Source organism: Glycine soja, chromosome 6 (genome assembly GCF_004193775.1).
Source record: "Glycine soja cultivar W05 chromosome 6, ASM419377v2, whole genome shotgun sequence".
Lineage (NCBI taxonomy): Eukaryota > Viridiplantae > Streptophyta > Magnoliopsida > Fabales > Fabaceae > Glycine > Glycine soja.
In genome coordinates, this window is record NC_041007.1 from 10,282,846 (window position 1) to 10,295,583 (window position 12,738).

Below are 12,738 nucleotides of genomic sequence, written 5' to 3' on the forward strand. Positions count from 1 at the left end.
CCCACTTATAATTTAGTTATTTATTAGGTACGGTTATAGTTATATAAATACCTAAATCATGAGCACCCCTATCCACAGCCTCCTCCACAGTTATCTAGTCCATGGGGAGCACAAGTATGAGTCCACTATCATTTAGCATATTCCCGTTTCCAAACCCTTGTTGCAAGCTTGAACCGGTGTTCTAGCAATTGTTTTGAATTTTGACATCTACCCCTTGTTTCATACATCATTGAGAAGTAACTCTCCATGTTACTGAACATCCAAGCATTTATTGCAAATTTGTCCATAAAGAGAAGCAATTCATGCATTTTTATACATTTTGGAATGTATCTTTTCCAAAAATCAAAATCCGCAATATTGAAATATGTAATTCAAAAATACCAATATATATATATTCAAGCATAGTTATTCCAAAAACTTGTTATCATTCTTCCGAATAAAATAACCTGAAATGGTTGTTGATTACCGGATTATTCAATCCATAACACTATCATCAAACTTTCAAAATAACTATTCCAAAAATATGTTGTTAGCAAGCTTTTAGAATAGTTATTCATGGGGTGTGAAGAATTAATTTGGAGGCTAAGACAGTGGAGCTGTGCACAAATGAAACACAATGAAAGAAGCTTCAAAGTAGATTCATGGGGCATGAAGAATTAGGAGAGAGAGAGAGAGAGAGAGAAAGAAAGAATTTATATTAAGAGAAGGAGTATTTTGGAGATATTTGAATATTTAGGGGTGTAGTAAGCAATAAAAGAGGTGCAGAAATAAAAGCCTAAAAGTTCTCCCTTTTGTGGAGCCCTTGAAACTGAGGTCTGAGTTGGTTTGTAAACCATGAGATTTGTGGATAGACTACTAACATTTATTGTAGTTATTACTAGAGAAATGATAATCCATGGTATGTTTTTATCTTAAAACCTCTGGGTTGTTGTGTTGACCTTAAAATAAAGTACTTTGTTTTTATATAAAGTTGATTAGCATTTGTTGGACTACGTTACATTAGTATGTATCTCGTCCTTGTAGCAAAATTCATTTTAAGGACTTTGTGCCCACTTGATTTTATCTTGGTTTTATAAAAAAAGAATTTGTAAAACACAATTTGACGATGTTCTTGTATTTTACATGTTATCTTTACAATGCAATTGACATTTAAGTTCTTAAATTTAAAGTAAACCCAAATTCATGGTAAATTAGCCTATTATCCCTGATCAAGTCCTATTCCGTTAAGTGAAATGAATAAAAAACAAACATTATATTTAAGAACCAATACATATACAGGTGTTCAAGATCTCATTTCTAAGAATCAAGATTAAGTGACTCAAAATCTATTTTTACCCAATGAAGTTCGAGCCACAACTCACTTATAATCAAGAGTAGTGCTAATTAGTACAAATATTGCTAACATGAATTGATACAAATTCAAAAACAACCCATCAAAGTAATTGTCTTACCATTCAGGTATCTAGTGAATCCTTAGCATTCGTGTTATAATTTTTCGTACTAATTGTCATTCTCCTTTAATTAATGATCAATTCAAAGAAAGCATTAAGTAGAAATAGAAACTCAAATTATATGAAATTAAAGTGAGATTTCATGGAAGAATATTAAACAATAATTGAATAAAATTTCATCCTAATCTAATTTAGAAATACATGATGGCATATTGGCATAGATGAAAATCAAGAAAATAAGAAATAAAAGAGAAGGTTTATGTTTAGCCATAGTATTTCAGGATTGTTCACCTTAATACACATACATACATACAAAGACATAGGAAAATAAAAATAATAGAAAATGAGATGGTAAGTGGCGCCTTATGACGGTGACGCAATAGAAAGCTCTAGAAGAATGCAAAGCCATTTCCATTTCTATATTTGTTAACAGCAACAAGAAAGAGAGAGCCTGAAAAAACATATATACTAGTTTGATGCTAAAATAAAATTCCGATTCCGTCCGCCGCTAATAAACCCTAATAAGCTTGGACTGTTAATAACTTCACTCAGTACCGGAAGGTACTGGCTTGGCTAAGGTAGGGCCAGTTTGAATATTTTGCTCAAACTCAAGCGTTTTCTAGGGTTTTTTCTGCTGAAAACGACGTGCCCCATTCTTGTCAACAAACGTGGCGCGCTTCTTAACATAAGCACTTACGTACGCATCTCTCTCCTTCTCCTCTTCCCTCCCACATATTTGGCACCCTATTTTTCTTTTTTATATATTTTTTCTGTTCATCGAACGCACACAAATTAATTCCTTATTTTTGGAGGGCGTATTACTAATTACCATTAATTAGTATTAATAAAGAAAAAACACATAACCATTTCTGTCCTCCTTGGTCGTTGAATCGAAAAAACCAGAATGGCGGATTCTGAGCGAATCCAAAATCCGTGGATGGCTTCGGAGCAAACTGCAATTGAAATGAACGCCGATTCCAGGGAATGCTCTTCTCTTCCTCATCCGCCGCCGCTAAAATTATCTAATTCTGATCAATTGGGAATCGGAGCACGAGCTTTCTCCGCCGCCGGCGCCGCCTTCCTCTCCGCCATCATTGTCAATCCCCTCGACGTTGCCAAGGTACCGTCTCAATTTTTTTTTGTTATGGAGCTGAAATTCTGATATAGGTTTCCTATTCTCTCTTTTTATTCGTTGTTGAGCGTCTTGAATGCGTTTTAGAATGTTTAGTTTGTGCCAATACTACAATACTTTACACAATGTGATTTTTCCCTGGTTTCTTTTGGTTATGTTTTCTTGTCCTCCTTTTTCTGTGTTCACTTTAATTGATGGAAAATCATCCATGGGCAACTAGGTGTTAATTGAGTAATTGACACTAAGAGGGAGAAAGAGAGAAGTATAGGTTCCATAGGTGATGTAATATATGATAGGAAGAAACGGATAGAAATGATAGGTGCTGATTAGTTGTTTGATATATAAGACTGTTTATGTATATCAATACTGTAATTATTTAACTTTTAGTGTATTCTGATTTGTTTCCCCCATTTATCAGACAAGGTTGCAAGCACAAGCGGCAGGGGTCGCGTATTCCCATCCACTCAGTAATATGACCAGTAGAATGGGTTGTTTTGGGCCAAATATGGTACGTGAGGAACAATATTTTGTTGTTTCTCCCCTCTTTGAGAGAATCATTATTCCGTTGAATTTCTCTTTCTGTATGTATTTGTGGCAGCCACAAAAACAAACTAATGCAGTGTGGTATTTTCTTTAGAGGTTGTGTGGTTGAATGACTCTGCATCATTTTGAATCCAATTTAGTTGTTAACATGCTGGCATACCCATGCAATTAACTTGTTCTTTTTAATATTATCAGATATTTGCCGATTTAAGATGTTCACCATCATGCCACCGGGCTGGATTCCAGGGCACAGTGTCCATTTGTCCTCCTGAGTGTTTTCGCTACAAAGGAACACTAGATGTCATCTACAAAATTATAAAGCAGGTTGGTGGTTTTATTTCATGGGTTGAAGCTATCATTTGAGTGTATTGAGGACATCTGTGCTTGAAATGGACATTTATGTGTATTACATATCTACATATTTATCAATGCAAGAGTGGTATTACAGGAGGGATTTTCTAGGCTATGGAGAGGCACAAATGCTGGCCTGGCTCTTGCAGTACCAACTGTAGGTTCACAAGTCAATCAACAGTGATTGTTTAATTATTGGACATTATGTCTGAAAGCAAAGGAATTGACTGACATGACTTTCATATGCTTAAATCAGGTGGGAATTTACCTTCCTTGCTATGACATACTCCGCAATTGGTTGGAGGAATTTACAGCTAAAAATGCACCAACCACAACTACTTATGTACCTCTAGTAGCTGGTTCATTGGCACGCTCTCTAGCTTGTGCTACTTGCTACCCTATTGAACTTGCTAGAACTCGTATGCAGGTATTTGTAAGATAATTATCCATATTATTTTGACACCCAATGTGTAAAAGTTTATGCTTTTGGAGTTTCTATTCATGAAGTGCAGTGCTTCTTTAAGTTTAAGGCATAGTTATTATCCCTCTTTTGAATCTATTTATGTCAGTGAGCAGGTTAACCTGCAATTCAGGGCTTATTTTGCTTTAGTGATTGCTCTTGTTGCTTTCAAGAATGCATGGTTTATTTTGCTCTATATATTTCACTAGTGCCAAGTCAAAGTTACCTCGATTTATCATAGTTCAATTCAAAATTTGAATGAGCATTGTTTGTCTTAAAATGATTATTATTATTGTAGCTGGGTAATATTATATTTGTTTATTTGAATACCTGATACGGAAACTTCTTTTTCCCTTAAGCTATGTTTGTATTAGTGGAAGGCAATGGAGTGGAGAGGAATGGCTTGAAGTGGCATCTTATTCCCTTATTTGGATTGGTAAACTGAGGGTGAATTATAATGGAACATTCTGGAACCCATTTCCTGCTATTATATTATTTATTTATTCTAAATTCTCTTCCCTCCCAATTTGGGAGGAAAGGGATGGAACCTAAAATATGTTTTTTTATAAAATCATAAAATTATTGTTTTGTCCTTGCCAAAGTTAAGTTTTCTGATTATTCAACCCTTAACTTTCTTGGTCGTAGCTGTCCTTCTCTTGGTAAGTCCGGCTGCTTTCACTCCTCTTTTCCCCATGCTCTACCATTTTTTTTTTAAAATTTTCCTGTCATCCTGTGAGATGGCATTATCTTTGTCTCCTTGTCACCCCCACAACCATCATAGACAGCCATAGTTGCAATTGCGACAAAGCTAAAGGGTCGCAACAAGTAAAGCTCTTTTAGAGGCTAAAGATTTTTGATAGAATGAGGAAAAACCAGAGACATTGAATGGCCAGTGGTTCCTGGCTGTTGCAGTAACTGCTATATTACGGAATGATCCTTTCATTAACATAATGAATATTCAATCCATCAAAACTATGTTTTAGCTATAACAATTGATATAAGCCAAAAGCTTTTGTAAAAGAAATGCAATAGCACAGATGAAAACAAATGCAGTAAATTTATCAAGTTTTCCTCAGATATCAAACTCAATTCATGATACATGCCAGTAAGAATTTTAGCTAAATTAAGAAAGGTTATGATTTAATCTGTATGCATATAATTGCTTTTCATTTTCTCATCATCATTGTTTAAGTTCTTATACAATGAAGTATAAGGACTAAATTGGAGATAAGTGCTTTCAAAGAAAGGTTTATATAAGAATGAAAAAAGTTATAGTTCATTCCATTTGGTTTATTATTCAAATGATGGAATGAGAGTTTTGCTCCATTCCGTTATAAAATATCCAAACAATATTATTGGGATTTTATTCTATTATGTTATAGTTCATTCCATTCTTTTATGGTCCATTCCCCTCTACTATATCACATTTCACCAATCCAAACATAGGCTACAATTTCACTTTGTTCTGCTGTAATTCATGTGGTTCTCTTCCATATTTATAGATCGTATCTGTTTCGTTATAATTTGATTTTTTGATATTTGTTTTAAGGTAGCAGTGTTTTACGCTTTATTTTAATTTCCCCAATGTTTTTTTATGCTTAGTGGTTTTAAGAATAATTCTGTTTCTTTTTTTTCCTAGCTATATTTGCTATTCCATAAACTTTCTGTGTTCTTACTGTTCTTTGGAGAATGCTTGGGTTTTTATTTATTCATTTCTGATTTAGGCATTTAAAGAGACTCAAATTGGTAAAAAGCCTCCTGGAGTGATCCAGACTCTGCTAGGTGTTGTCTCAAATGTCAAGAGCACAAACACGCCACAGAACAGCTGTAAGTGCTTAGCTTTTTTGACAACATGAACCTCAAATAGCCATACTAAATGTAAACCAAAAGGAATCTACTTGCTTTGGTGTTTACAGTACATAGATTTGTAAATTTGTTGAACTGGCTGGTGTTTTCTTATCTGAGTAGTTAGTAATACAAAGTTTTTGCACAAGCATAATATGGTTATATAGAGTTTACTATGACATAAAGTTTCGGTTAATTTAACATTTGCTTTTCTTTATTAATGAACTTGTAATTTAAATCTAGGTTAATTTAACACTGTTAGGGGGGATGTAATTATGGACAAAACTTGAATCCCTCTAATTGAAGTAACTTGTAGAGTTTTATTGCTTTAGTGCAAACATTTATTATGCATATTATTAAAGTGAAATTTTAATTTTGATTGGAGAACAATTTCAAAACCACCAAAGAAACTGCATATAAGTTTTGTCCTAGAATTATTTACATGCCTCATCTGTTTGATTTGATTTTTCAATCTGTGGCATTTGTGGCATTGGGCAGACTGCAACATTTATTAATATAACAGTGCAAGACTGTATAACATATATAAATTAAAATGCTAACAAAGTTACTAGTAAAATCATTTAAAATTTATTTATCATTGAATCTCTTCATTTCATAACAGTGCAAGGTTATCGTGTTTTGTGGACTGGCATGGGGGCTCAACTTGCCCGTGATGTACCCTTCTCTGCCATATGTTGGTCAACACTTGAACCAGTGAGTTTCCTCCATGAATCATTTGACACATGAAGTTGTTTTTCTTATTTTTTGTTTTGTCATCTCAATTACTCTTGCTTTGCAGACTAGAAGAAAACTTCTTGGTTTGATTGGAGGTGATGATGCCAATGCATTGAGTGTTCTTGGGGCAAATTTTGGAGCTGGGTTTGTTGCAGGAACTTTAGCAGCTGGAGCCACATGTCCACTAGATGTTGCAAAAACTCGAAGGCAGATAGAGGTATATTTAACCGTTTACTTGTCTTCACCAAAAAATTTAAGCTTTTGGGATTGTCCTTTCATGATTTTTAGTCAGAGCTTCTATGACCAGGTGGTCTACAGTTTGATCTTTGTTGCCCCTATTATTGTAATAAAAAGCTAAATTTGATGACAAGTTAGGTGGGGGCATATGTATTACCCATACTTAAGCCTATAGGGCTCTTGCATAGGGATGTGTTAGAGACATAATGAAAGACCATTCATGTGTCCTTCCCTTGGAAGTTTGAACTACAACTGAGATTTTTGGCTCATGACTATTTCCTTTGTTTTTAAGTCGCTAAAATTCCCTGGTATTTTCTATCATTCAAACTGGGGGGCCATTACAGGAGATTTTGCTTCCCCCATTCGAGCTTTGTTTTCTTTAAAATAACTTTTTCTTTGAATTGACAGCTGTTTTATATCTATTTGCTAAGTTGGCGTTATTCTAATATCATATTTTCTCCAAATATTGAAATTGCAGAGGGATCCTGTTAGGGCATTGAAAATGACTACAAGACAGACACTGATGGAGGTGTGGAGGTATGCCATAATTTGGATTCCAGATGTTACAATTTTGACTTTCTCCATGTTTTAATAATACAAATTGGATGCCAAGTGGCTTAACAGCTTAATTTTTTCTCCCTCCCTCTGCTCTGGTGCCTGCTGGACATACCTTTGAGATGTATTATATTCACATAAAGTTCAAGGGTTTTTTCTTCTCTGACGACCTCAGTGAGAAAAGGCCCGAATGTTATTGACCAGTTTTACTTATAGTATTAACTTGTAGTCAGGGTAAACATTGTTTGAATTGATCAGTGTGTTGATATAAATGATCAATGTTATGCTTTATCTGAACTAATTTTTCATATCTTCTTTCAGAGATGGAGGTTTGAAAGGATTGTTTACGGGTGTTGGTCCACGAGTTGGTCGAGCAGGCCCCTCCGTTGGAATTGTGATTTCATTTTATGAAGTTGTAAAGTTTGTTCTACATCATTAGTACACAGCATCATCATGATTTTCTGCACACTTTTTTTGCTGACAAAGCAGTTTTTATTCAGAACCTCTGGAGATTGCGAGCAATTTTTTTTGGAATGGGAATCATTCCAATCCATCCTGGCCATAAACTAACATAATTGAATAGGAAAATGACCGGCATAGGACACACTTAGGTTTTTTGAGCTGTTTGTTATTATTAATGTTTTTTCTTTTTGCTGCTTTTGACAAGCAGAAATTTTGTTACACTTGGGATGCTCCCCTGAACTATAACTGAATAAATAAAAATATGAATAAATTGAGTTCTTTACCTCCCAAAAACTGCTACAATTAATGCCAGTTACGCTTGGCTAACTAAACACGAGGAATTTTTATTTATGTTGATTCCTTATGATTTGTGTAGTTATATCCTTGGAGGAAATATTACTGGAGCAAAGTTAAGAATATACTGTCCTAACCTGGTTTTGAGAATATGCTCATAGTGAGTGAAAATAGTCGTCTTGGTCAACAGATATGGTAAAAGAATATTTTTTATTATTACTTGAAATTTATATAACTGTGTGTTAGCATAGCTCAAGTTATAAACGACTTATAGTGATATTATGAAAAGTAGAAAATCATTTATTTTTTATTTTTTCTAGTCGTGTAAGTTCCAAACGCACTATTAATACGTGCTTAATGTCTTGAGTTATACGTACGTAAAAAAATGACGTCAAAATTGTAAAAAGGAACGCCGAAGCAAAGCTAAAATGCATCGGATTCTGAGGGGGATGTGCATCTACTGTTGGAGTCAAACTAAAACAATATTAAAGTTGCATATTACACTGAAAAATGTTTACCAGATTGTTATTTTGTAAACTTCATGGGATGAATATATAATGCCTAAATAGATATTTACGGCAAAATATATATGCGAGAAAACTAAGATACTATTTTTAAAAAAAAATTGATGAAATTTTGTTGTTCTCCTTAATCTTTTTCAGACTTCCCACATTTACGAGCTGAGTACAAGTGAATCCAAACTTAATTAGTGCGCATCAAATATTGAATACTATAAGAGTTAACAATCTTATTCATCTTACTTTAATCATATCTTGGCCACCAAACAAGCTTTCATTTAGGCATGACTATTAAATTCGAACTTGTGGTTTTATGACCTTGTATAAACTTGTTTCAATTGAGATTGGGTTTGGATTTTTCTTACTTTGTAGATGTTGAGAAGGGATAGAGGATGTGAAACGCCTTGCCCCTGAACGTTATTAAAGATATAAATTAGTTATTATAATAAACAAATAATTTAAATTGCAATAATAAAATTAAAATTACATAAATTTTTTAAAATTATAATATAGTTCTTAAATTTATTATTTTTATGATTCATGTTCTTTATTAATTTTGTTATTTAAATTAAAATAGATTCAGTAACTAAGTATATACTTTTTTAAAATTATATATAAATAAATTATTTTTGAAAAAATGGATAAGTTTCTCATGATCAAAGGAAGGGGGAAAGGAAATGAAGAAAATTGCCGGAGAATATGAAAAGAAAGAAGAGATAACAGTGAAGAAAAGTAAAATAAAATAAAACAAAAAGCAAAATAAAAAGGAAAAGAGATATTTGCATGGGTAAGAAAAAAAGAAAAATACTATTAATGAAAAAATAGCAATAAAAAATTTATGTTTATACATTCTTATATTTCTAGATCACCATGATATTAGTGTAGATTATTTGAATATTTACTTATTTTTTCATCTATAAAACTTGAATCGAAACTTTATTTAAAGGAAATAGCCCTAATCTATTCCTAACCTATTCAGACCTAACTTGTTGGTTGATTGTTTGTTGTATGCCTATATATATTTTTAATGGATGTCTTAATTTTCACATTCATAAGTTTCCTTTTATAATTATAAATTATTAAAATTCTTTTATACCTTCATTCCTTATCTATTAACTGCAGGAATTAGAAGAAGAAAGCAATATAAATAGATCGAAACAATAAGTCAGAATTACGAGATAATCATTGAAGCAGAAGAGTATTACAAGAATGCATTTGTCCAATTAATTAAAATCTCTTCCGTAGTCCTAATGACACGAATGCCTCTCTTTGCCTTGAGAAGGCTCTGTTACCATCCATCAATCTAGAAATAAACGAGGAGTCCCATGATGGTTCAATGCATGATGTAGGTCAGCACCAAAGCCACAAGCATTAGAACATATGCAACCGCTTGGTCGATTGTGGTGCCTGAAACATATAAACAACAATGTATTAGCAATATGCATTGGCCCCCTCTTTAGAAATGTTCAAAAGGCAGCGTATTTAATTATTTATATATAATTCATTGAAAATCAATTTCAGATCGTCCAACATATATCTTTATCATTCTTTCAATGTTTTGATTTTGACACCCCGGAGAAGCCAGATCTGTTTTTTGAAGAAGGAAATTCAAAGAGGGTATACACATATTTGGTAATTGACATCGCCTAATTGTTTAGTTTCAATGATGGTCTTGTTCATCCAAAATGCAGGCCATGATCAATTTTTATTCTTTTTTTCCTGTGAATCTAGGCTATATATCCCAGTTGAAAATTAGAGACTCATCTTCCAAAGTATTGAGGTTCATTTAAGAGACTGACTTCTAATGAATGTTCTTCCATACATAAGGAGCCGAGGATCAATTTTTATTCAAATCACATATAAAAATTGACATATCTTAATCTTAATATTATACAATTATACAAAAACCAATGTAACAAACAAGTAAAATAATATGCACCAGGGAACGGTGGGATCAGCATAATTGCATGAAGGATATCAAATACCAACAATGATATCTAAAAAAGAGAGAGAGAGAGAATTAGAGAAAAAAAAGAAAAGAATTACCATCGCTTGTTGGTGCGGGAGCCGGAGCAGTGACTTGTGAAGAAGCCACTGTCATAAGAGCTGCAAGAATGAGGCTAAGGAAGGCAACCACCCTCAATGAAGCACTGGAAACGGCCATGTTTCTCTTTAAAATTATATGTCTTTCTTGTTCTTGTTTTTGACTTATTGTTTTCTCTCTGTCTCTCCCCTCTCCTTCTCTTGATTCTCTCAAACTTTAGGAGAGAAAGAAAGAAAGAAAGGAGAGAGAAGCCAAAGCAGCAAAACTTGCGTGTAAGAAAGTTGTTAGGGTGGTGAGAATCAAGAGGCTTTATGGAGTCCCTTTTATACTGTCAATACAACCTTCCATAGTCACACGAGCCACCTTTGTTGAGATTAGGAATGAAGGGTGCACCCGCACCTTTAGGGAACTAATCTCAGATTTCCTCTCCTTTCCTTTCGTTCTATACTTTTACTAATAATAATATTTCACCAACGCAACTCATATTAAGCATGCGGTCATCAGTACAATTCCCTGACGACTCGTACGTATGGAAAAAAACATATATTGAAAAAGATTAATTTCTTAATTGAGTCACAATACCTCGAAAGATGAAAGATTAGTCCTTAGTTTTTGGCTAAAAAAATATTCTAATTCACCCAAAAACATAATTAAGTAGTACATGTTTAGTTTCCCATAAGAAAAAAAATCCTTCAAAATTTCCATGTATTGCCACATGAAAAGTTTTACTTTATGGATCAATTAAATTAATGATAAGTATGATATTTAAAATAATTATTATAAAAATTAAAATATTTACCATACATGATAGTGATTAAATGAGACTTCAAAAACTCTGTACCGTTAATTAGACTATTTTCTCATTACTTTAACCAATAAATCAAGTTATTAGTTGCTTTGTTTTCAGTTGTCCTGAATAAGACACTAGCTTTCAGTCTTTCACGTTGTTGACAGTTATAGTATTTACGTGCTACACATGTCTAGTTATTGTCATTAATTCTTAAGAATGAACAAAAGAGTCAAAACTTAGGATTTCATGTTTGAGAGAGAATAAAAATTTCTTCCTGTTCTTTGTGATAATTAATAAATATGCTAATAACTAATTTAAAGAGTAACAGTGGACAGATATCATTGGATAATCATGGCAGCATATGCATCCATATATTGCCACCATAATATATACATGTATTGAAACAAAAAGATAAACTGTTGGTGTTTCAATTAGTCTATACACATAATTGCGGCTCCTAACACTGAATGAAGTTAAGGAAAGAAAGGATCCTCTTTGTTTTTGTAGATATGGTATAGTTGCTTTGAATAACGAATGGCAAAAGTTCTGCACTGTTCAACTGCTTTGGGGTCATACTCTTGCAATTCCTTGACAGACTTCTTTAAGCCACCCCTAGGATCTCCATGATTGAGGAACTCAGCCAAAGTGCTGCCTCTGAAAAAAGCAATAAAACATAAGAAACTGACATAAAATAGATGAACAAGTGAAAAATGCATCGTAGATAATGATGGGCCTGCTATGATGCTGAAATTCATAAAAGGATAATTTGTAATCTCCTCTCTTGAAAGTTTCTCAAATCTCACCAACCTCTTCTCCATTTTGAAATATTACACTCTTATTCCTTGACAAATTAATGCGTTAGATTTTAATGTAAACAAAACTCACAAAGAGAGTTGTATTTTTTTCTTTTTTCCCTTTTGCAGCTCTCAGCATCACCAACGATTACTTGAACTTCTTAGTATCACCCTAAGATAAGTAATATTAAATAGTGTTCAATACTAGATTAAACTTCTTAAATATCAAGGGTTCTAAAAAATACTAGTTATCAATGACATTGAGACATTGAGTCACTGAATGAGGAAAATTGCCCTTAAAAGACTTTTTCATAGTTATCCACTATTGTTAAGAGATTTACAAACCGGCACATCATTTTCTGACTCACTTGTAACAACATTACAATTTCGTTCCTCTTAGGTGTTACCACAAAAGGGAGATCTTCACCAGAATTCATATCTTCCTCATTGTTTTGGGCATAACTGCTAGATAACTTTTCATTTTCTGCAGCAAAACATGATGAAACAGAAATATTTCTGCTAACCTG

At 33.3% G+C, this 12,738-nt stretch overlaps 1 protein-coding gene and 1 long non-coding RNA gene across 2 annotated transcripts; one reads left to right on the top strand and one right to left on the bottom strand.

The window, feature by feature from the left end:
• Nucleotides 1-1,901: 1,901 nt before the first annotated feature.
• On the top strand, nt 1,902-8,065 carry LOC114415516 (mitochondrial carrier protein MTM1-like). Its single transcript, XM_028380241.1, has 11 exons — nt 1,902-2,148; nt 2,355-2,571; nt 3,002-3,091; nt 3,322-3,450; nt 3,575-3,634; nt 3,734-3,904; nt 5,662-5,764; nt 6,405-6,496; nt 6,582-6,734; nt 7,233-7,291; nt 7,631-8,065. The coding sequence occupies exons 2-11, from the start codon at nt 2,356-2,358 to the stop codon at nt 7,746-7,748; spliced, it is 1,191 nt and encodes a 396-aa protein (XP_028236042.1). The 5' UTR covers nt 1,902-2,148; nt 2,355; the 3' UTR covers nt 7,749-8,065.
• A 625-nt stretch (nt 8,066-8,690) lies between these two features.
• LOC114415517 lies at nt 8,691-9,906 on the bottom strand. Its single transcript, XR_003667364.1, has 2 exons — nt 9,789-9,906; nt 8,691-8,993 (listed from the first exon to the last, which is right to left on the bottom strand). It is a non-coding gene; the product is annotated as an uncharacterized LOC114415517 (long non-coding RNA).
• Nucleotides 9,907-12,738: the final 2,832 nt, after the last annotated feature.

Bases quoted from the DNA above. Each gene is read 5' to 3' on its own strand.
- LOC114415516 (XM_028380241.1), top strand. From the start codon at position 2,356: ATGGCGGATTCTGAGCGAATCCAAAATCCGTGGATGGCTTCGGAGCAA. The intron at 2,572-3,001 runs GTACCGTCTCAA...CCCATTTATCAG, and splicing joins ATCCCCTCGACGTTGCCAAG to ACAAGGTTGCAAGCACAAGC. The intron at 3,092-3,321 runs GTACGTGAGGAA...TAATATTATCAG, and splicing joins GTTGTTTTGGGCCAAATATG to ATATTTGCCGATTTAAGATG.